The sequence below is a fragment of the Salvia hispanica genome, chromosome 3, assembly GCF_023119035.1.
Source record: "Salvia hispanica cultivar TCC Black 2014 chromosome 3, UniMelb_Shisp_WGS_1.0, whole genome shotgun sequence".
Taxonomy (NCBI): Eukaryota; Viridiplantae; Streptophyta; class Magnoliopsida; order Lamiales; family Lamiaceae; genus Salvia; species Salvia hispanica.
This window is the reverse complement of record NC_062967.1, coordinates 21,754,121-21,781,934: the sequence shown is the minus strand read 5'-3', so window position 1 is coordinate 21,781,934 and position 27,814 is coordinate 21,754,121. Positions and strand designations below refer to the sequence as shown.

Sequence of the window (27,814 nt, the reverse complement as noted above, 5' to 3'; positions counted from 1 at the left end):
TGAACGTATATCGGATCACCACTAGTTTATATGCAATGTATTTGTATCCACCCTCTTCTCTTTACACTTTACCATCACCTTAATTCCCATTCTTCCTTTTTCCTAGAATTCTGTGTCATAAACAATATTTGCGCTAGCTTTGAAGGTAATCTGAATTCATATTTATTTATAGATTTTTTTAAGGTTCAATTATTGACACTCTTTGTGGAATCGATGTAGGAAGATTGTGGGGGACATTGAGGTGTAGTATTATTGTTCTGATATAAAAAATGGGATCGGATTCAGACAGAGATCCCGACATAGAATCTGACTCGGAGGGAAAGGTAAGCAGGCAACATAGTCAATCTTCATGCCCAGATGATGACGAGTTGAACATACATTTGGGCCCAAAAGTTAGCCTCAAAGAACATCTCGAGAAAGACAAGGTCATCTACTATTTCAATTAGTTGAGAAATGTTATCATGTGAACATCATGTATAACTATTGCTATCGTTTAATCTATTTAAATATCCCCTCCGTCCCAATAAATATGAACCATTTAATTTTCGGCATGGAATTTTAAGCAGTATTGTTTTATAAGTTAATGAAGAGAGAGGAAAAAGTAGAGATGATATTGTTTCCATTTTAGGAAAAACATTTCATTTTCAATGAGACAGAGGGAGCATACTTTATTTTATTTTATATATTTCAAAACTTTTAATTGATTTTACCTAGTTACAAATTGAAGTTTGATTTGTATATTTTCAATATAACTTACTAATTAATTATGGCAATCATAAGGTACGTAGGATAACAATATATATGTGTGTGTGTTACTCTAGGATTCAATCTTATATTTTCCGGAGGTTGATTCTCATGAGAACATAAGATCATTGCAGTGAACGTATAATGTCATTGTATTCACTAAAAAGTTAATTTCACAAAAAAATGATAAATTTTCCCCTTATGGAGTTCAATTTAACCTAGATAGGATGTAATCAAATGCAAACTTTATATATTGTACAAACTCCAAACAATGATCTGAATCGTTAGATTTCAAGATTTGATGTCAACAAATTACAGATAGCGTCAACAGAAAATATCAACACAATGTCAACATTGTCAATCGATTGACACAGTGTTGACATTTTCTATTAACGTTATTTGTCATCTGTTAACATCAAATCTTGAAATCTAACGGTCCAAATCATAGTTTGAAATTTATAGAAAAGATACAATTTGCATTTTATCATTATCCTAACCTAGATTATGCATTTATCTAGCAAGATAATCCATACAATGAAATTAATCATAGTAGATCTTCATATGTGTATTTAAATTTTCTTAGTTAGGAGTTCAATAATATGAACCATTTCATATGTATGTGCACTATATCTCTTGCATGAGAAATATACAGACAATTTTTTAACCATATGAATGGACTAATGAACAGGATGACGAGAGCTTAAGGAGGTGGAAGGAACAATTGATTGGAAGTGTTGATGCTAGTGCCGTTGAAGGTATAAATTTGCATTTTCCAAATTTCCTCCAAATTTCAAATTGACTTGATATATGAATAGCTATAAAAACAAATTTCTTAGATATTGATAGAAGCATGCATAGTAGTAATAAACACAATGATCTATCTACAACCTGCAGAGAATCAAGAACCAGATGTAAAAATCTTGAGCCTAGCAATCGTGACATTGGGAAGGGCGGATATGTTGCTTCCCATCCCGGAAGGGGAAAACCCTAAAGGGTTGTGGTTTACACTCAAGGAAGGGAGCCTTTACCACCTCAAATTCACCATCAAAGTCAGCAACGACATCGTCTGCGGTCTCAAATATACCAACACTGTTTGGAAGACTGGAATTAAAGGTAGTACATCTTAATATATATGCAGATTTGATGATGATATCAATAATGTGGACATGCTACAGTTGATAGCTCCAAAGAAATGCTCGGAACCTTTAGTCCTCAAGCAGACCCTTATACACATGAAATGCCCGAAGAGACTACTCCTGCTGGCATTTTTGCTAGAGGACAATACACTGCTAGATCTAAGGTAGTACTACTTTATTTTCATCCCTTTATTATTTCATTTCTCTATTGTTGTTTGAGCAAATTTAGATAATCTATATATGTTTCCTTAATTATAGAAGATTGTATTTGTGCTAATGAATTTTATTTCAGTTTGTAGATGATGACAACAAGTGCTACTTGGACATCAACTACACTTTTGACATCCAGAAAGATTGGGCCAAACATTGACCTATTATCTGTGCCAGCAAATCATCACTCCTCATTATTGGAAGCAAATTTATCTTCATTTATCTTAATATTTTACCTTTTACTATTATTGGATTGCACACAAGCGTGTGTGTATTCGTCGTTAGTTACATGTATGGTTGAACAATTCCAAAACTCGTATATGATCTAAAGAATTTTGTTGTTTGATATATCTAGTGTTTGGGCATTTTGTTATTAGTATCCTTTATTTCTTAACAATCAATGAGTACATTTTTATGATTTATAATATACGAATATCTTTATCTAAAATTCTACATATTATTGTAAAAGATGGAGTATGACATTCGTAGATAATTAGATATGTTTCGGCTAAAACGATCGTTATATTTGTCATATATGCATTGAATATGTCACTTTCATCAAATGCATTAACAAATACAATTCCAACACCATGCCGTGCGAGACAAGACTACAGCTATTAGCTTAAGCATTAAATACTTGTATTTTATAATTATCAATCTCAACATTTAGTTTTAAAATAAAGAGAAAAGACCAAAATTAGTCCTGAACATATGTTCGTTTTACGATTTTGGTCTTATATTTTTTTTTTGAATTTTTGCATCCTGAACATTTCAACTCGGATCACAATTGGTCATCACTAACAATTTTGTCAATTTTTAAACTGTTTTAACCCGATTTTGACTGATTTTGATAGTTTTAACAGTTCCATTCGGGTTAAAACCATTTAAATAACTGTCAAAATCGGGTTAGAACCATTTAAAAATTGACAGAATTGTTAGTGTAGGACCAATTGTGATCCGAGTTGAAATGTTCAGGATGCAAAAATTTAAAAGAAAAAATATAGGACCAAAATCATAAAATAACATATGATCAGGACCAGTTTTGAGTACCTTTACTCTAGAATAAATAATTGAATGAACTAAAATATAGTCTTTCTAGAGTAGGATTTGCATATTTACATCTGTAGTCCTCTTACATTTTTGTGATATTTTGACCTTTATCAAATTTGTGTAAACAATATTTTGTTCATTAAATATGGAGATATTAGTCTCTAAAATTATAAATTTCGGTCAAATTCTGATATCACAATCTTAAATTGTGTTTCTTATTTTACACGGCATGTCAATCACCATATCATATTAAAACATTGCCTCAATGAGGTCTTAGTATCAACGGAATTTCCAAAAGAGCATAAAAATATACGGCAAGAGTTTAGCAAAAATCATCAAAATATGGGGGAAGCAAAACAATGTTTTCCACGACTATCACTCCTAGTCGATATCGTTCATATCCTCTTCGGGGTCCTCATCCTCATCAACATTTCCCATGTCCAAGTCATGTCCTTCCTCGTAAGGTTCCTTGTCCTCGCTTGATCCACCAACATCCGGGGGCGGAGGGGTTATCGCACGCATGTCCTCCACATTTCCATTTATGACCAACGGGTTAGACGTACGAGTCCTAAGCCTTGGTTTAGTAGGGACACGATCAACATGCGGCTCCTTATCACGACGATATCTCCATCGACGAGCCTGACTCGGCGGATACTTGTGTGCTGGGGGACTAAGCGGCGGTCCATCCCTTGTAGCTGCCATGGCTGGGAGTAGCACTCCAATCAAGCCGATCATATCGCCTCGAGGCTTGTACTCGGGCGGACTGAACCACGTAAACGGTATCGCAGCTTGAGCAGTCCATTTGCTCCATGGAGAAGGCAGGCTGTGGATCAATCTCGAGATCCCCGCGTGATGGGTAACTCCTCCATACGCGTATGCATCCATCCAGCGATCATAGAATTCAGTGACGTAGGTTAGGAGAAAGGACTTTCCATCCCACTCAAACTCCTGGTAGGTTTCGACAAGGAAAACCTTGTTCTTCGCATAACGATCGCGCATCGGTGCGTAATACTGATTAGGCATCTACAAAAGAAATCTCAGCATCAGAACAAGGATCGAAGAAAATATCAATAGTGTAATTCGAATGATGCTGGGAGTATACGAGGGATATATATATATATAGGTCGAACGATAGAGGTGTGAAGATAATATCATATCAAGAATAAACGGAATATCATTTCCGAGACAAAAAAGGCTCGTATATATACATATATATATTGTTTGCATTTCGATAGTTCGCAATTTTGTTCTCGCAAGTTCGTTCGCCTCGCATTCGGCGTTTTTATGCCTCCAAGTTCGATATCTTCATACAAATTTTCCAATCAAAACACGATTTTCAACTAAGTATAGCACGCTCAAGTTCAACTCATAACGTTGTTCATCGAACAATCACGCAATCACAAATCATATAGAATTTCATTTATTCAATTCGTAGCGATCTTGGTCGCAAATCACTTGCATAACAACATTCATCTTTTATTTTTGCATAATCACAGTTAGCAATTTCTCATGCATGCACAATTAGCATTTCATATTCCATCACAATTTCCAAATATCACAACAACTCCCATTCGCCCCAACTTCCAACATTTCATAATTCCAATCAATATTCAAAGATACATGTTACCTCATTCTTCGTGGTTGAGCAGAGACGAGTCGTGGTGTTGAGTCTTCAACAATTATTATTTAATCAATTCCCACAAATTTCAGATTTATTACAACAAAACTCTTGGGTCCAGAGCGGAAAGAACTGAGGCTCTAATACCAACTGTAACAGCCCGGCATTTCTAGGGTATAATAAATACGGCGACTGTTAACTAGGCAAACTTAAGGCGACAAAAATGTAGACTAGGGTTTCATTTAAAGAGATTTGACCAAGCATTTAATGAAATATCAAGGTCAAAAAGTCAACGGCTAACTCACGAGAGTCAAGATTTAAAAGATATAATAGACTAAGCTCAAAAGTCAAAGGTTTAGCACAACTCCAACAAAACGCAATATTTCCCAACATTCTAAATCAAAGAAATAGGTTCGAAACAACCAAGATAATAAGTTTTCCAAAAATATTCAGCGGAAGCATTCCAAGAGAAAGCGAAGCCATGTATGAGGACACGACTACACTCAAAATCCCAACCATCCATTTTATTCGAATCAACCATCTCAACACCACCGACCGCCCATCGCCGCTCAACCTGCACATAGGGAAAACACATGCAGGGCTGAGTATTTTAAACATACTCAGTGGACTCATGCCAAAACATTTTATAGTTATGCCACCCTTACCATAGTGAACTCGAGGTTTTGCATTTATTTAAAGATAAGCATCGAGTCACAAAATATTTCATAGACTGGCCAGTCAAACAATACCTCCCATTTTCTCATCAATTATCATTTCATATGGTGCGACGAAGTGTGGCCACGCTTTCGCCCACGAGATCGGCCGACTAGCAAGGACGGCTCCCGATCCCCAGTGTACACTAGCCTGATAGGGATTGCGGCCCTACTCGGACCCGAATTCGTTTATATAGCCACTGTAGCCTAATGGAGCGTACTCACAATCTAGGCATCAGGCACACACAATATCCAAAATAATTCATAGACATGGCATAATAGTTTACTCCACCCTTATTGCTCCACTTTCATAATTTGCAACAGAAGAGAGAGTTAAGAATAAAGCCCACCTCGATTTCCTTCGAGTTCAACAAAAACGCACTTCTTCTTGATATCACACCGGGAACGCGGATTATCACCTTTAGTTCATATATTTCAAATAAGTCTCAATCATGGATTAAAATTATGCATGATCTCACGTTTCCCTTTTCCCTTTGATTATTTTCAAAATCAACAATCAAAATCAAAGTACGATTATCATATTGTTTATTCACACAACAATTCCAGATTTATCATCAATCGTGCCACGCATGAGTGTTTTTCACACACAACACATGCACACACGCAACACACATGTGCACGCCTACCGAGGCATGCACACACGCACACACTCTCGGCCACACACACACACTCACATCCATGCATCCAAATTTCACCGATTAATTTCCCCCTTCACTCGATCTAAATGCATGTGGACTCAAGAACACCGATTAATCGGTAGAGGAAGAAAAGATTAATAATAGAAGTACCTTTTCTTGCAAAAACAAACGGTAGAAACAAGTAGAATCTTGATTCTTCAATGAATTCTTGAATTGCAGCTTCAATTCTTCTCCAAAAGATGAATAATTAATGGAGAAAGATAGAAGAAAAACTTGAGAGAATGGGAGATGGAGAGAGCGACGTGATTTAGGGGTGGGGCGGTTTTTCTGTAGCTAGGGTTTAGGTCTTCTCTCTTATTTATAGAGTGCAAGATATAACATCTTTAATTAAATTAATTAAAGATGTGGAGAGATTTGTTAGTTGTAGAGGCCGAAAATTTGGAGAGAAATATTAGGGAATTCGAATTCTAGGCTATTAAATTAGCCTATGATTTAATTTGAATATTTCACGGAGTAGAATAAAATATCACGGAGCAAGAATAATAATAATACTCCCCAATTTAAAAGGAAAAGTGGCGTCACTTTTAATTCCTTAGAAGGAATTTAATTTAAATCCTATTTTAATTAGGATATGGCAGGATCTTCTTAGATTTGACAAGATATGCTAAGATATTTGAATTTAATTATGGAAGAGAATAAACAAGGGATCAAATAATATAATAAAAATTCCCTTCTCCCATAATATAAGGATTTTCGAAAAATCCCTCTAGACCAACATAGGGTTTTCGAAATTTTCATGAAATAAAGGAATAATCGGACTTTGGATTTAATTTGGATAATTATCCCAAGCAATAATTAAATCCAAGAAAAAATAGGATTTCTTTCCAATAAATAGGAGAGGGTCGAAAATTCCACATACTTAAATAATGCTCCTATTAAATTCTCACTCATCCCTTAGGAAAATATTTCACCACAAATATTATTTCTTCCCACATCAAAATATCCACATTTTCGAAATTCACCTCCACTTCACATTTTCAAACGACTTTGACCATTCCACGGCCACGTTATATTTTCCACAATATTGACTATTCAGTAGCCACGTCATATATTCACAAGTTTGACTATTCAACTCAAACTCAACTCGATATCGCAATTAGGTCACAAAGAATATTGCAATTTATCACTTATCAATTTAATTCCACATATCATTGCATTAAAAGCATTTAATGCAAAAATTTCCACGTCACAAAAATTAGGGTTCGAAAAAGCGGGGCGTTACAAAAGTAGAGATGTAAAAGGTGTTTTATTTTTAGTGATGGGTCATCTTGATTGAAATAAGCTAAAAACGAAAGTGGATCATCTTTAGTGGGACGGATAGAGTAGTATGTAATATAAAGGCATAAAGATGAACATGAATTACAGTAGTACATGTATGAAAATATGGACTTCCATGGGAAAATAACAATAACAAGAGGGTTCTAAATCCCATACATGAACCCTAATGAATGAAATCTCTCTTTCGTAAGTGTGTCAATACGTTGAATAGACTCGTCACTAAGATAGTTTTTATAATCTCCTATTTTCCCTTTTCGAAAGAATGAATTATATGGCGATGGTAACCATGTTGGAGATTCCTTGGACTTATTAACATCATGGCTACTTAGCACCTCAATGCTGCAATTCTTCACAATTTCCTCCACTTCTCCTTCTTCCTCAAATGGACATCCTAAGAAATCACCCATTTTTTTGACATAGCCATGAGGATCTTGTAGCATCTGCTCAAAAGTCACGAACATCACGTTCTCCGGTCTTTTTAAACTAAGTTCTCTATACCCAAGCACATGATCATAGTAAGGTCCACATAAGCTAACCCCATGACAAAACTTATCAATTGCCTCATCAAGGGGCCATGACTGATCTGGTTTCTCCATGTTCCACTTATTCACAAAATGCCACAATGAAACGAGGGTGTCCTTGGGGTTTCGCGTCAAGTAAACAACCTTACATTGACTAGAATCGAGGGTTTTGGTCAGGAGTTGATAAGGTATGTGCGTGGCAAATAATCGCGGCCCATTTGATGGGGCAGCTAGAGTAGCTGGCTCATCAACCTCTGCAAACACTTGTGCCTCCAAGAAGGGAACGAGTTCGTGGGGGTGTTCGCCAACCAACTTATGCATGGATGATCGATTGAGGATGGAGTAGAGGAGAGATTTGAGCCATGTGGTGCCCACTTTAGGAAATGTAGCCAAGATCACATCACTAGAAAGTGGATTATAATGATTGATCACTCTTTTGATTGACTTCTCAAATTGTGGTAAAAACCAAAAGCCTTCAAGTTGGACGAGATAATCATCTCCCAACCATTTTTCCCTTGGGAGAGATGATAAATCCATATTTGAATCCATTGAAGGAGAATAAAAATTTAGAAAAAGAGAATTAGAGAGGATGGACGATGATGATATTATATGCGCTACTTATATTGATGTATGAGCATGGGCTAGGGAGCTAGGGTCATCAAATCCAGTCCCTTCTAGAAGCAAAGCATTCAATGCCATATATATTACTCCCTCCGTCCTGCATAATTTGTCACAATTTGACCTGGTAAGGGTTTTAAGAAATGTAATAGAAAGTGGGTTGAAAAAGTTGATGGCATGTGAATCCTACTTTTATATATTAGTTTTATAATAAAATGTGAGTGAGAATGTTATGGAATATATGGTCCACTATCAAAAATGATAAAAGTGAAAAGTGACAAATTTTTAGGGACAGACGAAAAAGGAAATAGGTGACAAATTTTCAGGGACGGAGGGAGTAACATTTTGACCGGACACCATAATGGAGAGTGAGTTGAAAAAGTTAGTGGAATATAAGTCATATTTTTATATACTACTCCCTCCGTCCCCCAAATTTTGTCACAGTTTGACCAGACACGGGTTTTAAGAAATGTAATGAAAAGTAGGTTGAAAAATTGGTCGGATGTGGGTCCTACTTTTAAAGTATTAGTTTTATAATGAAATGTGAGTGAGAATAAGTTAGTGGAATGTGGGTCTACAACTAAAAATAGTAAAAAGTGAAATATAACAAATTTTGTGGGACAGACGGAAATGGAAAAATGTAACAAAATTTCAGGGACAGAGGGAGTATAAGCTTTATAATAAAATATGAGTCGGAATGAGTCAGTGGAATATGAAGTCCACTAAAAAAATGGTAAAAAGTGAAATAAGAAAAATTTTGTAGAACGGACGGAAATGGAAAAATGTGACAAACTTTCTGGGACGGAGGAAGTATAACTATCAATTTACTAGAAGCAAAGCATTTAGTGCCATACATATTATATAAAGAATGAAATATTAAACCTATTATTTTTAATGAATTAAAATTAAGTCAAGGCGTTTTAAGAAGATTTTGTGAAACTATGTTATTTTACATCTATTGTAATGTATAAACGGCATGTGTACCCCAAAAGTTGCAAATAGCCAAATGGTATTATGCTCATCTTTCACAGCAGCAATTCGGGTTTGACCCCAGCAGGCGCTTTTTTGGCTATTTACTCCTTTGGATGAGTATTATTTATTCCATTCCATGGTATCTAATTTAAGTAAATATAACTAATTATTTATTTTCTAATTTGATTTATACTCTACAATAAAGCATGTATTATTGAATATAATCTTTATTATTTATAATTTATAATTACACTCATCATACTATTTAAGATTATATAAAAAATGTAGTACGTTTGATTCAAGATAATTTTTATTATTTATGATTTCTAATTATACTCATAATACTAGTATTTGAGATTATATAAAAATATGATGTATTTTATTTTAGTGTAAATATTAAAACTTTCTCCAAACTAAAATAAACTCTTTGTTATATAAATATTTAAGAACCTTTCTTTTTTTATATTTAATTTTTTTAGTAAATAATGCCCAAAAAGATCTCTTTTATACAAAATGAAGGACTCATTGCAAAAGAAAAATTAATGGAGATAACCAATGAAATAAGCTTGATTAAACTTAAAATTTTTAAGTAAATGTAATTATTTATCGTACCCCCAATATGAAATTTCTGGATCCGTACTGATGAGAGGTTGCTTAGCAAGTAGGTTTTGGAACCGTGATTATTTAAAAGCTCTATGGCATTGGAACCGTGATTAATTAAAAGCTCTATGGCAATTGCTCAATCTATTTGCATTTATTTGCTCTTAGCTTTGCCCCAACCATCTGGGAACAAATATGGTGATTTTATACTCTTTATGTTCTAAATTACTTTATTCATATTTTATTTCGTATTATATCACATTATTTGAGTCATTTCTCTTTAAGATAATAAAAATTATTCCGTTTCATTACTTTACTTTCTCTTCTTTCTTCCATTTTATTTCTTCTCATATTTTATCATTTAACCATTCAACATTACCTTCCTAAACCACGTGCACAGTATAAACGACTCAAATAACCTGGAAATAACGAGAGGTGGCCTAACATAACAAATTAATTTTAAAGTCATATTTATTTTAGAGTGAATTACATATTTAGGACTTATACTTATCACGACGCGCGTTTGCGGTCCCTGTACTTACAAAATATTATTTGCGGTCTCTATACTTGTATTTATGCACGTTTTAAGGTTCTTTTCCTTCTTTGACATTTTTTAGGACAAAAATACCCCCAAATAAATGAAGGGCAAATTTATATATTACTATTTTCTCTCATTTTTCTTTCTTCTTCATATTTTTTCTTTCTTCTTTTTGTAAATGACTTGTATAATTACAATAAAAATTGAGATGATATTTGAAGAAGGATATTAGACAAATCAAATATTCAGCTAAGAAGTTTATTTTACATTATTTTGTTAGAATTACGAAGAGATATTTCTGATGTGAGAACCCACATAAGTCGCGGGCGCTGCGCACTTGCTAAATACACACAACCAAAATTACCATAATTTCATACATTCCATTTATCGCTTATTATTCCTCACTTTACGATTGATTAGATTCAAATATTCACTTGTTGAAATTCGTCGTTCAAATTTTTAATCTTTTATTTACGGATCATTAATTATAATACTCCACATTTGAAGCATAATCACAAATACTCTAGTGTGATGAAGAAAAATGACGTGAAAATATAAAATTTATCATCATATGATTAAATTTCTCAAAAAATTTAACAGAATACAAGGAAATAAGATTAACAAACCCATAATTTTAGTTCTAATTTTATTATAGACAAAGGAAAAAAGAAAGAAGGAGGATGAAAGAGAGAAAATAGTGTACAAATTTTTTCTTTGGGGGTATTTTTGTCCAAAAAAAGATCAAAAAGTGAAAAGAACCTTTAAACGTGCATAAGTACAAGTATAAGGACCGCAAATGATATTTTGTAAGTATAGAGACCGCAAACATTCGTCGTGATAAGTATAGGTCCTAAATATGTAATTCACTCTTTATTTTAAAGCTCTATTGCAATTGCCATGATTATTTCTTCAGTTGAAATATATATTTAATAGAGATATATTCTATCAATTTAATTATCTACTTTATAAAGTCTAGCGTAAAATCTAGTCCTGTGAGGGCGGGACGTACTCCAATTTTTTCCTTCTAAAAAGGCAGTAATTTTTATCTATTAAAGTAAGACTACTAAAAATTAACAATAACTTTGATAATATTGTGATCAATGTCGAACCATTTTTTAAGACCGAACTAGAGACCGAATTTCGGCCATTCATTTTCTTAATCTTATGGTTATGATTAATTTAATATTTTATTTAATAAATACTCCCTCCGTCCCCCATTAAGAGTCACACTTTTCCATTTCAGTCCGTCCTCAATTAAGAGTCACACTTCATTTTTACCATAAATAGTAAGTAGGTCCCACATTCCACTAACTCAATTCACTCACATTTTATTATAAAACCAATATAAAAAAATGGGTCTCACATTCAACTAACTTTTTCAACCAATTTTTCTTTACATTTCTTAAAACACGTGCCCGGTCAAAGAGTGACTAATAGGGGACGGAGGGAGTATTTTTTTTTATTTTCGTTTTTTTTAAAAAAAATTTAAAAAAAATTAAATGTTTTTTAAAATTTTAATTTTTTCTATTCAATAAAAACTTGCTGGAGTAAATAATGAACTATATTCACTACATAATGACCTAAATAAACGTATGTTATGAAGTAAATTTTCGCATTCATTACATATCGAATTTGCTTCAACTGAAATATAATTATGGCATAACACATTATGCAGTAATAAACTAATGGAATAAAGTAATAAACTAATAGAATGAAGTAATAAATTAACAGGATGAAATAATAAACTAATGGAATGAAGTAATAGCAAGACTGAATGAAGTAATAAGTTCATTACTACTGCTTGACGTTTAACACAGTTAACATTGTATTTCAATAAAATGTCATATTTACTTCATTACTAACATTCATTTGGTTCATTATTTATTGAATATAGTTCATTACTACCGCTTACGTTTAACACTAAAATTTGTTGTATCATTAATGTATTTCAATAACATGTCAAAATTACTTCATTACATACTTCATTTAGTTCATTATTTACTCAGACAAATTTTTATTGAAGAAAAAAAAATTAAGATTTAAAAAAAATTAACAAAAATAAATAAATAAATAAATTTTTTTTATATCAATTTAAAAAAAATAAAATAAAATTAAAATTAAAAGTAAAAGTAAAAGTAAAATAAAAATAAAAATAAAAAGTTTTATTGAATAAAATATTAAATTAATTTTAAATTAATCCTAACCACAAGCTTAAGAAAATGAATGGCCCTAATTTAGTCTCTAGTTCAGTCTTTAAGAGTGAATTTGTGGATAATAGGACTCATGTTACGACTAGACTCGAGATAGAGAGTGATGGCCTATCCATACTTATTAATAGATTGGGCTAATTATAAATACATTAGTATTGGGCAACTATAGAGTTATTTAAGCTAAAGCTATTAAGCCCAACTATAAAGCGAGTTAAGCATACTATAAGCTAGCCCAACTATAGAGTAATTTAAGCAGACTATAAGCTATACTCCATCCGTCCACACAAGATAGTTTCATTTATGGATCACATAGATTTTAATGAAAAAATTAGTTAAATAACAAAGAAGAAAAAAAAAATATTTGTAAAGTAAGAAAGATTGGAGAAAAAGTGGGATAAAATATGATTGATAAACTTTCTATATGTATAAATGAGACTATTTTTTATGAATATCCCACAATAGCAAAATAAGACTATTTTTCATGGACGGAGTGAGTATTAGCTATTAAGCCAATTATAGAGTGATTTAATCTACACTCCTTCTCTTTGAGAAAATCGAGCAACACACACAAACACATGTTTTTTGATAAATAAAAAATAAAAAATGCTCAAACAAGCAAAAGTGGCGAGCAAACAGTTGAGGAACACAAAGAAGAAAATGACTCAAACTTATTTTAGTACAAGTAATATCCGCAAGTGTACGAGCTAGTATACCTATTAGCAATCAAGAATACCGTATCTCATAGAGACAATTTGTACCAACTTAAGTGCCACAAACTAACTTTGACCACTATCTAGACAATCAAAAGAATTTTTTGCTGGTGCCCCTTGCACAGCGGAAGACTTGTACAAAACAAATAAATCAGATAAGGATCTATTTGACCGATTATGCGATTAATCAATTCACATGTTAAACAGATAATTGCATGCTAGAACGCAAATAATTCATGCTTAGAAAAATATAAATCCTAAACATGATTTCTACGGCTTAGAGTTACCGGCTTGATTCTCCAAAGAATCATCAATTGCTCGGGCCTTCTCCACGTGATGATCTTCAATACTATACCACAGATCTTCTCTATGGTTCCCGAACTGTATTCCGATATCAGTGTGGGCTGATCTCACCGGGATACTAGGACTTAAATAAAAGAGACAGAAAATTCCTCACGGAGGAGGAGCTGAAATTTTCACGGAGGAGAAAAATCGTCCCTTTCTCCTTTTAAGGTGTGGACGTGATTTTCACATAAAATTAGTGTGATTTTGTCTCCTTTATTCTCCTATTTATATTAAGTTCCTTTTGGGCCCAGACAGAGATTTATGGAAGGTTTTGGATATGGGCTCCCCCAATTAGCTTTTTACTAATTAAATTGAACCCACAATTTAATACAAGCTTGTATTGAAATATTACGAGCAGCCACTGCAGAAGTAATATTGAACCCTTCCCATCCAAATTCGAAATTACTAGTAATCCGGGTTTCCACTTTGTTTATTATTTATTTCTCGCGCTTAAGATATAAATGTCCATTAATTAATTAATGTCTGCTATGGACTTAATTAATTAACATCTTATTAATTCCAAGAGTGGACTTAGCAAGAAACACTTATTTATTATTCATAGAGTAATAAAACTTCAACTGGTCAGTTTCCGAATAATAAAACCTTGTTCGAGCTCCTCTTGAGGACATTATCAAAAGAGACTCACCTTGCGCACGATTCAACATAATAGCAATCCTAGCACCGCTAGATATTAATCACCACTACCCAATATATCGGGATTATTGGGTTGCGAAAAACCCGCACCATTTGATAAGTCAAAGTAGCGCATAATCAATACCGAATGCTAACACATGTAGATTAAGAAATAGTATTTTGTCAAGACCTAGTCTTTCAGTAGATATCATAAAGACACGTCTTGCTGTTAGATTCGTTCAGTGTTATACCACAACAATGTCATCTTATTTCAGTAAGGCTTAGAAATATGCGGACTGACATTGCGACCTTTCACGATAGGTAGCCAAAGCCTATCTAGATTGTGAAATTTTTCTTTCTCTTTTGCAAAGCATTCCATAGAACTGACCGTGTTTCAGGCCCTGAAGAGTATACACTATTTTTCTTTTTCGTCCATCCTCAAAGAGAATGAACATTCCAAATTTTGAAATTCTCTTCTCCTAATGAGGTGAAACTCATTCTCCACTAATAATACTTAAAAAACTTTCTATCTATATCTCTCTCTCTTTCTTATTTTGTCAGTAATGCATTAAAATCCGTGTCGAACCTAAAGTTCATACTCTTTGAGGACGGCGGGAGTAATATTTATTAAAATAAAGTTTTTTTTTCATTTAACCAAAATTTAAAAAACGTGGATATTTGTAGCATGGGCAAAATTGGGCTGTAACAAAGTACTATGATAACCCATTAGCCCATTCCACACAAAGAATATCCAAGTTCACGATAATGTCCAATTTGATTTTATTTATTTTATTATTTCAAATCATAAGTCGAATACAATCTTCGCACTTCGATATTCTTCCACTCGTTGATGAATAACTGAATCTCAACAAAGCGACGCCGGATCGAGCAGCTTCAACCGCCGTCCACAACCATTTCCTGTCGCCAGAGCTTCGGCTGCTCTCGTAATCTCAAATTTGTGAGTTTCCTTGAATGCTTCTTTGCATTGCCACATTTTGGATTGCTAGTTTAGGGTTATTCCAATGTTATGATCTCATTGAATTTCCAATGATTCTAGCCTGTATCCCCTGGTCTATTACAAATTTTGCGGAATATTTGGAATCTGGGGATTGTAATTTGAATTTTGGAATAATGGATCTTCGAATTGATTTGTGATCTCAAATTCGTTGTGGCAGGGAAACTGTGTTGATTTTTTGTTAGGTAAGAAGGAGTGAATATGGGGTTCTTGGTGACTACGCTAATCTTCATAGTTGTGGGGATTATTGCAAGCCTTTGCGCCAGAATTTGCTTCAACCGAGGACCCTCTGCCAATCTGTATGTCTTACACTGCTCCTGTTTAATGAATTTTTTTATTTGTGATGTTTATCTGTTTATGTTTTTCCTTAGCTATCTCACCACCTCACAGCCATTAGTTTCCTTAGCAGTAAGCTTAGTTTGTATCTGTGTTATACCTTGAGAAATCACAAGCTTTTGTTAATTATGAGTAATTTTAGGTAATCATTACTTTCAAGTTTCATCAAGGATGCCAATTTTTTTATGATTTTCTAAGTATGAATGTTTGTTCAAGGTACTTGTTGTTGTTCATTAGCTTCTATTTGACTGTCAAACACTGAATTGCACTAGTAAGAGTTGTTAACGCTTTCCGAATTTCCGTGATGTGCGTCTTATTATGCCTGTGCACAGTTCAACGTAATATTAGAGTTGATCCCTCAGCTGCTTGATGTATTAATTATTTGTGCATATGGTCAAATGTGTTAAAAACATGATGCATTTTATAGAGACTTTCATTATATTATATGGTGTACTGTTCTTGGATATGGCTAATTATTTCTTGCAATTGCAGGCTACAGCTGACATTGGTTATTACTGCAACCGTCTGCTGCTGGATGATGTAAGTTACTTTAACTTCCTCAAATATTAAATGCGCGAGTAGAACAGTAAACAGCTTATCCTCCTAGCATGCAAGCCTTTTTCTTTTCTCCTTTTGTCTTTCCTCAATCTGTTTTTAGCAATTGGTGGTATTGTTTTTGGTTTATACTCTCCATAGCAATACTAAATTCTGGAGCTTTTAGCCAGATTCAGACATTGTCAATTGCAGATTTTCTCTTAGAATGTTAGATTAGCTGTTACATCGGCATTTTGGTAAATATTTTACTCTTCTTTCTTATCTACCTTACATTGAGAACTATAGTCGAGTCTCAGGAATCTTTTGAACCTTTTTTTCCTTTTGTGAAGTAGTTCTGCAGTTAGTTGTATGCCTTGTGTGATATTATTTCTTTCAATAATCATACTGGTGTTAGGGATTTGGTCCATTGACTCCATTGTAGAGTTTGAACTTTAGCAGGAAGGATATATATTTTACGGTAGTCAATGAAATGCGTGTTTTCTTTTCCATTCCGTGGAACCAAGTTTGCTGCTGTTATGTTTCTAAATTTTCAACGCAACTTATCCCATGATTATTATTTGACCTTGCTTGCAATGTTTTGTTTCTGTGTAGGTGGGCGATAGTGTATTTAGCACAGATGAATCCACTGATTGTTCCAATTCTGAACGAATCGGAGTAATAAAAAAGATGAGAAGCATGTGATTCCACTTGGGAAGCTATATTAATGTCTGTGAGTGTTGAATGGGAGGGTTGGTTAATAACTTTTGGGGTTCCCAGAATCCCTTTGTGTAGATTTTGTATGTATTTGCTGCAAGACATTCTTTAGTCCTTTGCTTATCTTTGAAGATGGCATAAAACTTGTAAGAGAATAAGAAAATGGAATTGGTTGGTTCTAGTCTCCAATCTGTATATTGAGAAATATGATGCCAATCTTTCTCTATCTCAAATGAAGTCGCGTTATTATCCCTTTTGTTCAAATTTTAGTTTTATGCATCTCTCCCTTTATCCACGATTTAAAGACATGCTTTTTTTTTGGGGTACGTTCATAATTTAAAAGTCTCATTTATTTTATTTTTTTCATTTTCAGTAAATTGGCCGTACATTTCATAGAATTGTTAACTCACATTGGAATGTAAAACTGACATTATAGATTTTTTTTTCTACCACTTTTCTCAAAGCTATATAATTTCTTAAAATTAGTGGTGAATCAAAATAGTCGGTATAAAAATAAATGGAGGACTGGGGGAGTGTAGCTTCAACTGGCAAAATGTCTGATATTTAAAAAAGAATTGCAAATATAGTTAGAGCTAATATAGTTTGCGTTTCTGCCGGATATATTGACGTAAAAACTATATTCACCTTTGAATTTATCTAGGCCTGCATATTCGGCCGGTTCCGATTCTAACCAGGTCGGTTGATCGATTAACCGGTTTTAATTTTTCGTAAATCCTAGAACTTTGGAATCGGCCGATTAAGAACCGATCGATTGATAGGTTAACCGGTTTTAAATTTTCGTAAATCCTAGAACTTTGGAACGGTCGGTTAAGAACCAAAACCGATGTGTAATTTTAATCCGAATTTATTTATACTTTTAAATACTCCTACAAAAGTAATAATTCAACATCTAGAAATATAACAAATAATACCTAAAAATTCAAATAAATACACAAATAAATACACAAAAAATACAATACAATAATATTCATGTATGAGTAAGAGTGATGTCAAGTGTAGTAGGTCGGACAAGTCTTTTTTTTTTTTAAATAAAGGAGTTCTATAATTTAGCACTTTTTTTTAAAAAAATGAGTTTTAAAATTGAATTCCATTTTTCCTTTTTTTGGCTAAACAAATATTCAATGGAATTTCCAATACTAATTGATCTTGTTGTCACTTTTTGGTTTATAACGGAACAGTTTATAAAATGTTTACAAACAAATTAAAATCGTATGTTAAATGAATTGTTACATAAATTTGTTATAAAATTAAATTTATATTATATATGAAATGATATTGTATTTGCATAAATTCTTTTGGAAATTAAAAACAAACTTATGATGTCATACTCATAATAGTTAGTTCATAAAAACTGGATTGGGTATATAATTGTAGATTCAAAGTATCACGATTCATACTTTAAAAAACAGAGCTCGCAAATTTGACATTGTTTATGTTTCAAATTTTTTTACTTCAGTTCAATATTAATTCAATTAAGTTAGATTTATTAGTATATTAAATTATAAAAAAAATTAAATTGAATTATAATCCAGTTCTTAGTTAGGAACGTGTCGATTCCGGTTCAGAACAAAAACCAGTTTTATTTAAAAAGTTAGACCGGTACCAGAATCGAAACCGATTTTTCGGTTCCCGGTTCCTCAATTAACCGGCAGGTTTTGATTAAGGGAAAACCGGAGAGCCGTTTAAACACCCCTAAATTTATCGAAAGCAGATATTACTTTTATACAAATGGAAAATATATTTCCACACAACAGTTAACATTGAACCAATTATTAATGATGCGTACTTATATACACTTTTTATGAAAATATAGTGACACATTTTCTTTAAATGTGTCGCTCTAAATGATATAATACTAATTATTTTTTAAAATAGATACATTAACTTTTTCTCTATCTCATATTTTATTCTCTTTAATAAATACAAACATTGGAAGGAAAAGGAAAAAGGTTTTGGAGTCGAGAGTCGTAATTCGGCGGAATAAAACAGATAACAAATCACTCATTTTGAAGCACCAGTTTCCATTAATGGCGACCCTCCAAATTTCCAACCCACCTTCCGAATTGTCACACTCTCACTCTTCCATGGCTCACATTTCCGTCGCCTTTTCGCCGCTGCTAAGCAAAAATGTGCGCTGCAACATCTCTTCAGCGTATCGCTCCAGAAATTCCTGCACCTCCAAGCGCCACCGCACTGCGATTTACTGCTCTTTCATACCTATGGAGTCCGCCAAAATTAAGGTCGTCGGCGTCGGAGGCGGCGGCAACAATGCCGTCAATCGCATGATTGGCAGCGGCTTGCAGGTTTTCTCGCCTCAACCCTACTTTGTCAATTTCCTATTTCCTTTTTGATAGGAGTATTTTATGTATTTATTGATTAACATTTGTGTGTTTCGTTTAATTTATTGAAAATCTGAAGATATGTTAGCTTATTATGTGAAGCCCTTTGATTTGATTAAAATGTGGCGTTGTGTGTCTTGTTTCGTGACAGGGAGTGGACTTCTACGCCATAAACACAGATGCTCAAGCTCTTCTCCAATCTGCTGCGGAGAATCCTATTCAGATTGGGGAGCTTTTGACTCGTGGACTTGGTTAGCGTCTCTCGATTTCTGCAAATTGAATTGTTTTGACTGCTAAAACTTAATTCTACTGCTGTGTTGGTGTATGCTATTGATGGAGGATATTATCTTGGATTTTAAATAATGTATGATGTCGGCTTCTTTGATGGTGTTGTGCGTCAAATTGTCGAATGTTGGGTTAACACGAGGTGAAATGCAGGCACCGGTGGAAACCCGCTTTTGGGTGAACAAGCTGCAGAGGAGTCAAAGGAAGCGATTGCCAATTCCCTCAAGGGGTCGGATATGGTGTTTATAACTGCCGGGATGGGTGGTGGTACAGGTTCGGGTGCGGCTCCTGTTGTTGCACAAATTGCTAAGGAAGCAGGCTACTTGACTGTTGGTGTTGTTACCTACCCGTTCAGCTTTGAAGGACGTAAACGATCCAATCAGGTAGGTGGTGTTTTTGTTTATTTGAGCAACAAGGATTTGATTTGCTTTCTTTTAGTTCCTGTACGTCACGATCTCATGATCTTTGACGTGCTCTAATACCTGTGGACATTATCATACTGAGTACATGTAACTTTTGAGAATAAATTTTACCAGACAATCAAAGTATCTAATGATGACCCATGTTTTGGAATCTGTAAGTAATGCTTGAATATAAATACATCAAGAAGCTGAAATGTTTTGGGTTTGCTTGTTATTTGCTTGTTGGATGGTCTGTGTATGCCCAAAGGTTTTAATATTTTTTTTATTGTTATCAATTTCATAGTATGCTTCTTTTTGTATTTGACTGTGATTGTTACGAGGATACCTTGTGTAAACTGTGCTTAATTTAAGCATTACTTATCATTTACTTATTGTGAATGCAACATTTGGCTTAAAGGCGGAAACCAGAAGTTTATTTAGCAAATTGTTGCTTTGTAAAGTGATTCATCAATATGGGTTTTTACCAAAGATATCATCCACTTATCAAATTTAAAGTTGTCTGTCAGTCACTTATTTTGTATCTTGATCTGTTCCAGGCTCTTGAAGCAATTGAAAAGCTGCAGAAAAATGTGGATACACTTATAGTGATTCCAAATGATCGTCTCCTGGATATTGCTGATGAACAGACCCCCCTTCAAGATGCTTTCCTTCTAGCTGATGATGTTCTCCGTCAAGGTGTCCAAGGAATATCAGACATAATCACAGTGAGTAATTCATATGAACTTGTAGCGCTTCAATTACATATCTTTCTCTTAACAGAGCAATCCTTAATGCACAAACTTATCACTTGTTCAGTCTGTCTCGTGCTTTCCCTCATTTAACAGAATATGAGACAACCCTTTCTATTTAATAGATAATTGGTTTTGTGATTTTCCCGATTACAAAATTCATCATGGAGATATTCTTAAAAAAATTGAAATTTTAGGACCTTCATTCCTAGCTGAGGTTCGTGTAATGAGAACATGTTCAATATTCTAACCTATTATAGAACTCAATAATTTCTTGTTCTTGCAGATACCTGGTTTGGTAAATGTGGATTTTGCAGATGTTAAGGCAGTCATGAAGGATTCTGGTACTGCTATGCTGGGAGTAGGCGTTTCCTCTAGCAAGAACCGGGCTGAAGAAGCAGCGGAGCAAGCAACACTGGCTCCACTGATAGGCTCTTCCATTCAATCGGCTACGGGAGTTGTTTACAATATTACTGGTGGGAAGGATATAACACTTCAAGAAGTAAATAGGGTGTCACAGGTACTGCATTAACTTATCCGTCTCATTTCAACATTTCTTTCTTTCTCTAAATCTCTCTGTGGTCCTTGGCGTCCAGGTTGTTACGAGTTTAGCAGACCCTTCCGCAAATATTATATTTGGTGCAGTCGTGGATGAGCGATATAATGGAGAGATACATGTAACGATTATAGCAACTGGGTTCACTCAGTCATTTCAAAAGACTCTTCTGACTAACCCGAGGGGAGCAAAGCTGTTGGAGAAGGCAGGCAGCCTAAACAGCAGCAAGTCTCCGGTGGCACTCGGCTCATCAGCCTCGGCTGTCAATGCTAATCAGCCGCCTTCTCGAAGGCTCTTCTTTTAGGTTCTTACTTGGTTCACTTTTTTCTTTTCTTTATTTCTTTTCCATGATTCTCATGTTTTTCTCTCGTGCGTTAGATAGGGTTGATGTTGCAGCTCCATTTAACTATTATGATCTATTGTATAATATGTTGAATTGCAGTTTTGGAATGAATGCTTCTTAGAGTTTGTGCTTATTAAATGTAATGTATGATAATCTCTAGTGAAATTTACTCACTCTATGCAAATTAAGCTAATCAATGAAATTTATACCAATTTCTACAACATTGGGTTTAGAAATCCATTTGAGGCGATTCATGCTACCACCATTGAAAATCCTTTTCTTTAATTCCTTTTATAAGAGTGACATAAGATAGTGAGGTATACAAATTTTAGGACACCATACTCAACAATGGATTTGGTGAAAAGAATCAAGCAACGCACCCAGCAACCGAACCCAGTAACTCGCCTTCTTCTGTGTTCACTAACAATCTGGGGAGCTCAAGCCAAAAATCTTGCTCTAATTCACAGGCACCAATCTTTCATGAATTCTCTTTCCTATAGAAAGTAATCCGGAGGAGGCTTTTTCACCGGTGCTCCTCTCGATTCCTGCATATCAATCATCATCACCATAAGTTGGAATGCAATGGAGGATGCTAATGTATAAATAATGTCAAGCGTACAAAATCATATCGTACGACAACATTCGAACCCCGTGAATAAAGACAGCGGGGAAACCATACTATAAAATAGTACAAGATTGCACATACCAGTGGAGCTGCTTCAAATACAAGGAACTTCTTCTCAAGGTTTTCATCTAGCTCGAGAATTGCAGCAATGTTTCCACATCTGCAGCATAACAGATTCATTACATATTTTCATTATTCAACAAAAATGAAGACTAATAGCATCAATACCTGTAGCAGTAATTTGGAGCTGACCAGACTGTAACTATCTGTTCGTTAAACATCCATTTATAACCTTCCATTACCAGCTGATGGGCACGGCATATATAGTCGATGTTATTTGAGTGATTAAATGTAGTGACAACACTTCCACCAAATAAAAATCCTGCACCACGAGGACTGAGACCCCATCCATCAACAATGTCTTCTGGATCTGACCAAAGGAGATCACACATGGCACCTTCGTGGGGTACTTCTTGCTTTCGATCTATTGTACGAATCTATCACATGAACGATGTTGTTAACACATTTACACATGATGAAATGTAAAACATAAGGAGCAGATCGGTGATTTTTGAACGGACTGCCAGACCTGGTCTAATGTGGATATCGCAGGAGACAAACCACCATGAACACAAAATATTTTGTTATCAATGAGTGCCGACAAGCTGCAGGAGATATAAACAAGAAATGATTTAATGATACATCAGTGAGACCCAAAATCATTCAAGAGTTACTGGAAAATCCAATTGGTAATATAGGTATACGTTTGAAGATCTATATGAAGCAAAGAAATACAGATGCTACCATGACCGAGGCAACTAAGAAATAGGAACATCATAATTTTCCAGTGTTTCTTAAATTCAACCTATGAAACTCAAAAAAATTTAACAGCTTCATAAATATTACTAGTAGGAAGATGCCAACCTTAAGTAATCAAAAATTTCAGTGCAATATCTCCAAACATTGATGGAACCATATTTCCGGAGACACTCATCATAAAAACCATACACCTGAAAGAGCATAGCGCTAATGAGTACTTTACTGAATTAGATCTCAACATCACAACAACAACAAAAAAACGAACCTGTGTTATCTGTCGGCTCTCATGGTTCCCTCTGATAAGTGTTATCCTATCAGGATACCGTACCTGTCATTGCATTGTATATTTGTTGAGTTAGGCCAGATGGCAGTATCCTTGTTTTCATGGACAACTAAAATGCTATGTATGAGATATGCTAGTGTATGTCCACAATGATTTGGCAGATTTTTTTATCAAAATCTGGTCCACTTATATTCAAGATTTCAAGTTAAAAGGCATTTACCTTCAGGGCAAGTAGAAGCAGGAATGTCTCAACGGAGTAAAATCCTCTATCAACAAAATCTCCAAGAAACAAGTAGTTCGTTTTTGGACAATCACCTCCAACTCTAAAAAGCTCTTTCATGTCATAGAACTGTCCATGTATGTCTCCACAAATCTACATCAACCATTATGATAAGGTATTAAAATCCATCATGGGACCAACAGATTCAAACAAGAATCATACAATACTGTCAGATCTAGAGAAGCAACAGCTAAAGTAAAAAGGGATCATAATAAAAAGGCCCATATTCTACCTTAGCCTTAATCACCCTTGTGTTTTCTTTTCCTTGGGGAGACAATCTGGGGGATAGGGTAGGATGGGGTGTGCAATTAGTTTACAATACATTTTGGGTTGAAAATCATGAATTTGGTTGGAGGTTTAAGATGATTGATATAGAAAATTTTCTAGTTCTACATCAAACTGTTTTGAAGGAGTAGCCTCTTAGAGCATCTCCAAGGGGGAAAGGTAAGTACCTTCTCAAAAAGGTAATTATACCTTCTTAAAAGGTAAATTAAAAAGGCAAACAAAAATAACTTAACTTTTTACCTTCTCTTCCATGAAGGGGTAAGAAGGTATAATTACCCCTTTGAGAAGGTACTTACCTTTAGTATCAGGAGGAGTGTTATTTTATTTATTTATCTATTTTCTTTTTTTGTTTCTGCAGTTTCTCCCATATTATTTACTTTTCTATTCTTCTCTTTTCTATTATAGTGCCACTTTACAGCAACAAACTTTTTTTGGTTTATCAATGGGAAGAGGCATACTGATCTGTAGTGTTTGTGGATGGATTTTAAATCCAAAAATACAGCTTGAAATCAGCTTTTCAGCCTTTTTCGTATAAGAAAATATCAATATGTGAAGTTGATGTGGTCTATGGATTGGACATAAATCACAAGGCCCACCTCTATCCATCCAGTCATAGCCTTGAGTGTATCTGTGTCTGCTTATACAGATATTGACTTTTCCTATCCTTCCTGGATTTGCTTGTAACTCAATAACTAGCTTTTCCTAATCTTGCTCGAGTGACTTTTCAGTTCAAAATGTAATTTACTACTCTAATTTAGTAGGTGATCACTTCTGGGCCATATGTTTCTTAAGATGCTTAACTAAATCGGTAAATCCACAAATTATTTACAGATAATGACTGCAATCTTGATTAACACAACTAACCATTCCATTTGCATCAAGACTATGGTTGGAATGGAAAATTTAGACGCATTAACTAATTCAACTCTCACATATTTCCTTAGGTGAGAACTTCAGCCAGGGTTTTAGGAATCCCCTGGACCAAAAATAAAATAAGTTGATTGTTGAATAGCATTCATGCCATTTAACCAAGAGTCTTCACTTTTGGCAATGGTCAGCTGATTGCAAAGGGATTACAGATGCAAGTACATTTATAATGTCCAACTATCGTAAAAAGCAAGGTGTAGAATTCTGCTTTGTTATTATTTGAGTTACCAAGACATGCCACCTACGGTTTCTCCAAATCATGAATCACACATTACATGAGCAGGAAAGCTATCTCATCAGCCTTTTGTTCCTTATTAACAGTCATCCTAATGGTAGTTATTTGTGACACACTGATACTTTTTGAGTGCTCAAATGCTATTTCGCAGAACTGGTACCTTACAGATATCAGCTGAATCTACTCAGCTTAGCATCTCATCTCCTCACTTTTTATAAGCATCAACTATACGAACATAGACTTCCTCATCGAAACATATAAATTTCTATCATTACAAACCCCGAATCACTCATGAATTGGTACTCATTCCACTTTAGAACCAAACGCAACAATCGTATTGCTAAAACAGTACAGACATATCTCGCCCCTAAACATCTAAAATAAGAAATGTAGAGTAGACTACATTTCGCAATTTAAGCTACACAAACCACAAACATCTCGCCGCGATTCAAATATCCTATTCGAATAGACAATCAGGAATTACAAAAAAAAAATCAACACAGGCACCAGAATCACTCGTCATTTTTCTAATTCAAGTAAGAAACAAAGCTAATAATAAATAGTAACAACCAAATAAAAATAGATCGAAGAGGTTTGGTGCTCCGAAAACATACAGTGACAGGGGCATCAACGCGTTGAACATTGCTCTCTTCGACGAGGATTTCGATGGCTTTGAGACAGAGATCCTTGACTTGGTACTCGGTGAGCGGCTCGCATCGCTTCAACTGCTCAATTTGGCGGTCTAGGTCGGACATCTCGAATTCTGATACTGCTAGGGTGCAAGTGCAATCGTATGGCCTTCGAGTTAACGAAGGATTTTGAGATTGAGCATCAGACCATTGCGGAAACTTCTTCTGCTTCCAAAATCTAGGGTCGATTTCAGTGTGTTTCTCAACTGGTGGTGAGGTCAAATTGCCCTATTTTTGGAAAATGGACAGAAATAGCAAAATTTTACTGTGGGTGCCTTCTTTCACTCTGCAATAAAATATTTGTGGCAAGTCTAGTCAATTATTTAACGAAAGAGAATAAAAAGGAAAGAGAATATTTTTATAACGGATATATATTACGGAATTTTTAAAAAGTTGAATTTTTTTTACGAATTTTAAAATTGACAAATAATATCACAAACTTTACCATGTGTTTGTTAGTTCGTAGGAAAAACCCAATCTATTAATATAGCCGTAATTTTTGCATTGATAGGAAAAACCCAACTTTTTGAAAGTTCCATAATATTAGGTGCCAATATCCCTTTTTATAATTATACTTGTTCCACATTATACAAAATACCGAAATACTGTACTTACCGTACCAAAAAAATATGGAAAATATCAATTTTTGGTATACCGCAATTTTTGGTACGTAACATACCGCACCGAACTCTATCGGTGCGATAACGGTATCAATTTTTCGATACCGCAGTATACCGTGGTATACTGAATATTAGGTATACTGCAGTATGCCGAATTCTTGGTGCATAACGAAAAATCAATGTATGTTGAAATATTATATAATAATTATATTTATATTTAAAATAGATATTAATTTTTTTTTCTGAAAATCCTACTTTTAAATATTTTGTGTATAAAATAATTTTTTTTTGCATAACAGTATTACTGTATTATGGTATACTATAAAAAGTGCGGTATGCAGCAACAACAGTTATGTAATGATATAAAAAATTAACCATACCGAATTAGTGCGGTATACCCAAAATTTGGTATGAAATCAATATGATATTTTGTCATAACACAGTTTCGGATACGGTATGCGGTATGACGTTCTTGGTACGGTATACATACTGACTCACCCCTAATTATACATGTCATTATGTTCAGACTAATAAAGTTTTACTCGTGAGTCTCAATATGGTTGAGTAATTCCATTCCAATGTAGTAGGCGCATTTCTTTTGAGAGCGTCTTCAATGGCTTTAGGTCAGGCATAGTCTAGCCAAAAACTTCTCCTGCCACATCATCAGGACAAGAAAACCCTCCTGCCACATCATTAGTACAAGAAATAGGCTAGCCATAGGCCAGCCAAATTATAAAAAATAAATAAATTACAATCACGCAAATTACGGAATTGAATTTACGACACAGATACAGGAAAATGCGATAATTTTATTTATATTAAAAAAAAGTTTTAAAAAAATTACATAATTTAAAAATTACATAAAAAAAAAACTATCACCGTGCAGTCTTCCGCGACCACAACTCTTCAATTAAATCCTTTTGGAGTCGAATATGAGCATCCACTTGGCGCATGTCGATAAGTGCCTTGAGGCGGCCGGCTTCATCGTGAGGTACTGATACGCCCGGATTTTGCACTGTTTTAAGGCCATTATTTGGTCCGTTTTTGTTATCAAAATCACTCTACATGTCCATTATTTGCATATTCTATACATTTTGGTATTTTGACGTGTTTTGTGAGAAATGTGCATATTTGAGCCGAAAA

General features: G+C 34.3%; 4 protein-coding genes across 5 annotated transcripts; 3 read left to right on the top strand and 1 right to left on the bottom strand.

Annotated features, from left to right (window-relative positions):
• The first annotated feature begins 19 nt into the window (after window positions 1-19).
• Window positions 20-2,438, top strand: LOC125208964 (rho GDP-dissociation inhibitor 1-like). Of its 2 annotated transcripts, none has more exons than XM_048108511.1 (6): window positions 20-145; window positions 220-425; window positions 1,433-1,499; window positions 1,639-1,857; window positions 1,920-2,044; window positions 2,173-2,438. In XM_048108511.1, the coding sequence occupies exons 2-6, from the start codon at window positions 270-272 to the stop codon at window positions 2,248-2,250; spliced, it is 645 nt and encodes a 214-aa protein (XP_047964468.1). In that variant the 5' UTR covers window positions 20-145; window positions 220-269; the 3' UTR covers window positions 2,251-2,438. The 2 variants fall into 2 exon arrangements, with proteins under 2 accessions (XP_047964468.1, XP_047964469.1); XM_048108512.1 differs by having other exon boundaries at window positions 103-145; window positions 224-425.
• Window positions 2,439-15,412: 12,974 nt separating this feature from the next.
• Window positions 15,413-17,465, top strand: LOC125211835 (V-type proton ATPase subunit e1). The gene is made up of 4 exons (XM_048111772.1): window positions 15,413-15,573; window positions 15,791-15,929; window positions 16,459-16,506; window positions 17,113-17,465. The coding sequence occupies exons 2-4, from the start codon at window positions 15,832-15,834 to the stop codon at window positions 17,177-17,179; spliced, it is 213 nt and encodes a 70-aa protein (XP_047967729.1). The 5' UTR covers window positions 15,413-15,573; window positions 15,791-15,831; the 3' UTR covers window positions 17,180-17,465.
• Window positions 17,466-19,190: 1,725 nt separating this feature from the next.
• On the top strand, window positions 19,191-22,046 carry LOC125213475 (cell division protein FtsZ homolog 1, chloroplastic-like). Its single transcript, XM_048114044.1, has 6 exons — window positions 19,191-19,538; window positions 19,726-19,825; window positions 20,013-20,242; window positions 20,818-20,985; window positions 21,296-21,529; window positions 21,606-22,046. The coding sequence occupies exons 1-6, from the start codon at window positions 19,263-19,265 to the stop codon at window positions 21,867-21,869; spliced, it is 1,272 nt and encodes a 423-aa protein (XP_047970001.1). The 5' UTR covers window positions 19,191-19,262; the 3' UTR covers window positions 21,870-22,046.
• A 116-nt stretch (window positions 22,047-22,162) lies between these two features.
• On the bottom strand, window positions 22,163-26,284 carry LOC125213476 (serine/threonine-protein phosphatase PP-X isozyme 2-like). Its single transcript, XM_048114045.1, has 8 exons — window positions 25,977-26,284; window positions 23,856-24,008; window positions 23,618-23,680; window positions 23,458-23,543; window positions 23,123-23,198; window positions 22,762-23,030; window positions 22,615-22,693; window positions 22,163-22,453 (listed from the first exon to the last, which is right to left on the bottom strand). Exons 1-8 carry the CDS (start codon window positions 26,115-26,117, stop codon window positions 22,403-22,405), a joined length of 918 nt encoding a protein of 305 aa, XP_047970002.1. The 5' UTR covers window positions 26,118-26,284; the 3' UTR covers window positions 22,163-22,402.
• Window positions 26,285-27,814: the final 1,530 nt, after the last annotated feature.

Excerpts from the sequence above, each read along its gene's own strand:
- LOC125213475 (XM_048114044.1), top strand. The coding sequence starts at position 19,263 with ATGGCGACCCTCCAAATTTCCAACCCACCTTCCGAATTGTCACACTCT. Across the intron at positions 19,826-20,012 it reads GCTTTTGACTCGTGGACTTG|GCACCGGTGGAAACCCGCTT; the intron begins GTTAGCGTCTCT and ends GGTGAAATGCAG. Across the intron at positions 20,986-21,295 it reads GAATATCAGACATAATCACA|ATACCTGGTTTGGTAAATGT; the intron begins GTGAGTAATTCA and ends TTGTTCTTGCAG.
- LOC125213476 (XM_048114045.1), bottom strand. The coding sequence starts at position 26,117 with ATGTCCGACCTAGACCGCCAAATTGAGCAGTTGAAGCGATGCGAGCCG. Across the intron at positions 24,009-25,976 it reads GCGTTGATGCCCCTGTCACT|ATTTGTGGAGACATACATGG; the intron begins GTATGTTTTCGG and ends TGGTTGATGTAG. Across the intron at positions 23,031-23,122 it reads CGATATCCACATTAGACCAG|ATTCGTACAATAGATCGAAA; the intron begins GTCTGGCAGTCC and ends TTCATGTGATAG.
- LOC125208964 (XM_048108511.1), top strand. The coding sequence starts at position 270 with ATGGGATCGGATTCAGACAGAGATCCCGACATAGAATCTGACTCGGAG. Across the intron at positions 426-1,432 it reads AACATCTCGAGAAAGACAAG|GATGACGAGAGCTTAAGGAG; the intron begins GTCATCTACTAT and ends ACTAATGAACAG. Across the intron at positions 2,045-2,172 it reads AATACACTGCTAGATCTAAG|TTTGTAGATGATGACAACAA; the intron begins GTAGTACTACTT and ends ATTTTATTTCAG.
- LOC125211835 (XM_048111772.1), top strand. The coding sequence starts at position 15,832 with ATGGGGTTCTTGGTGACTACGCTAATCTTCATAGTTGTGGGGATTATT. Across the intron at positions 15,930-16,458 it reads CGAGGACCCTCTGCCAATCT|GCTACAGCTGACATTGGTTA; the intron begins GTATGTCTTACA and ends TTGCAATTGCAG. Across the intron at positions 16,507-17,112 it reads ACCGTCTGCTGCTGGATGAT|GTGGGCGATAGTGTATTTAG; the intron begins GTAAGTTACTTT and ends GTTTCTGTGTAG.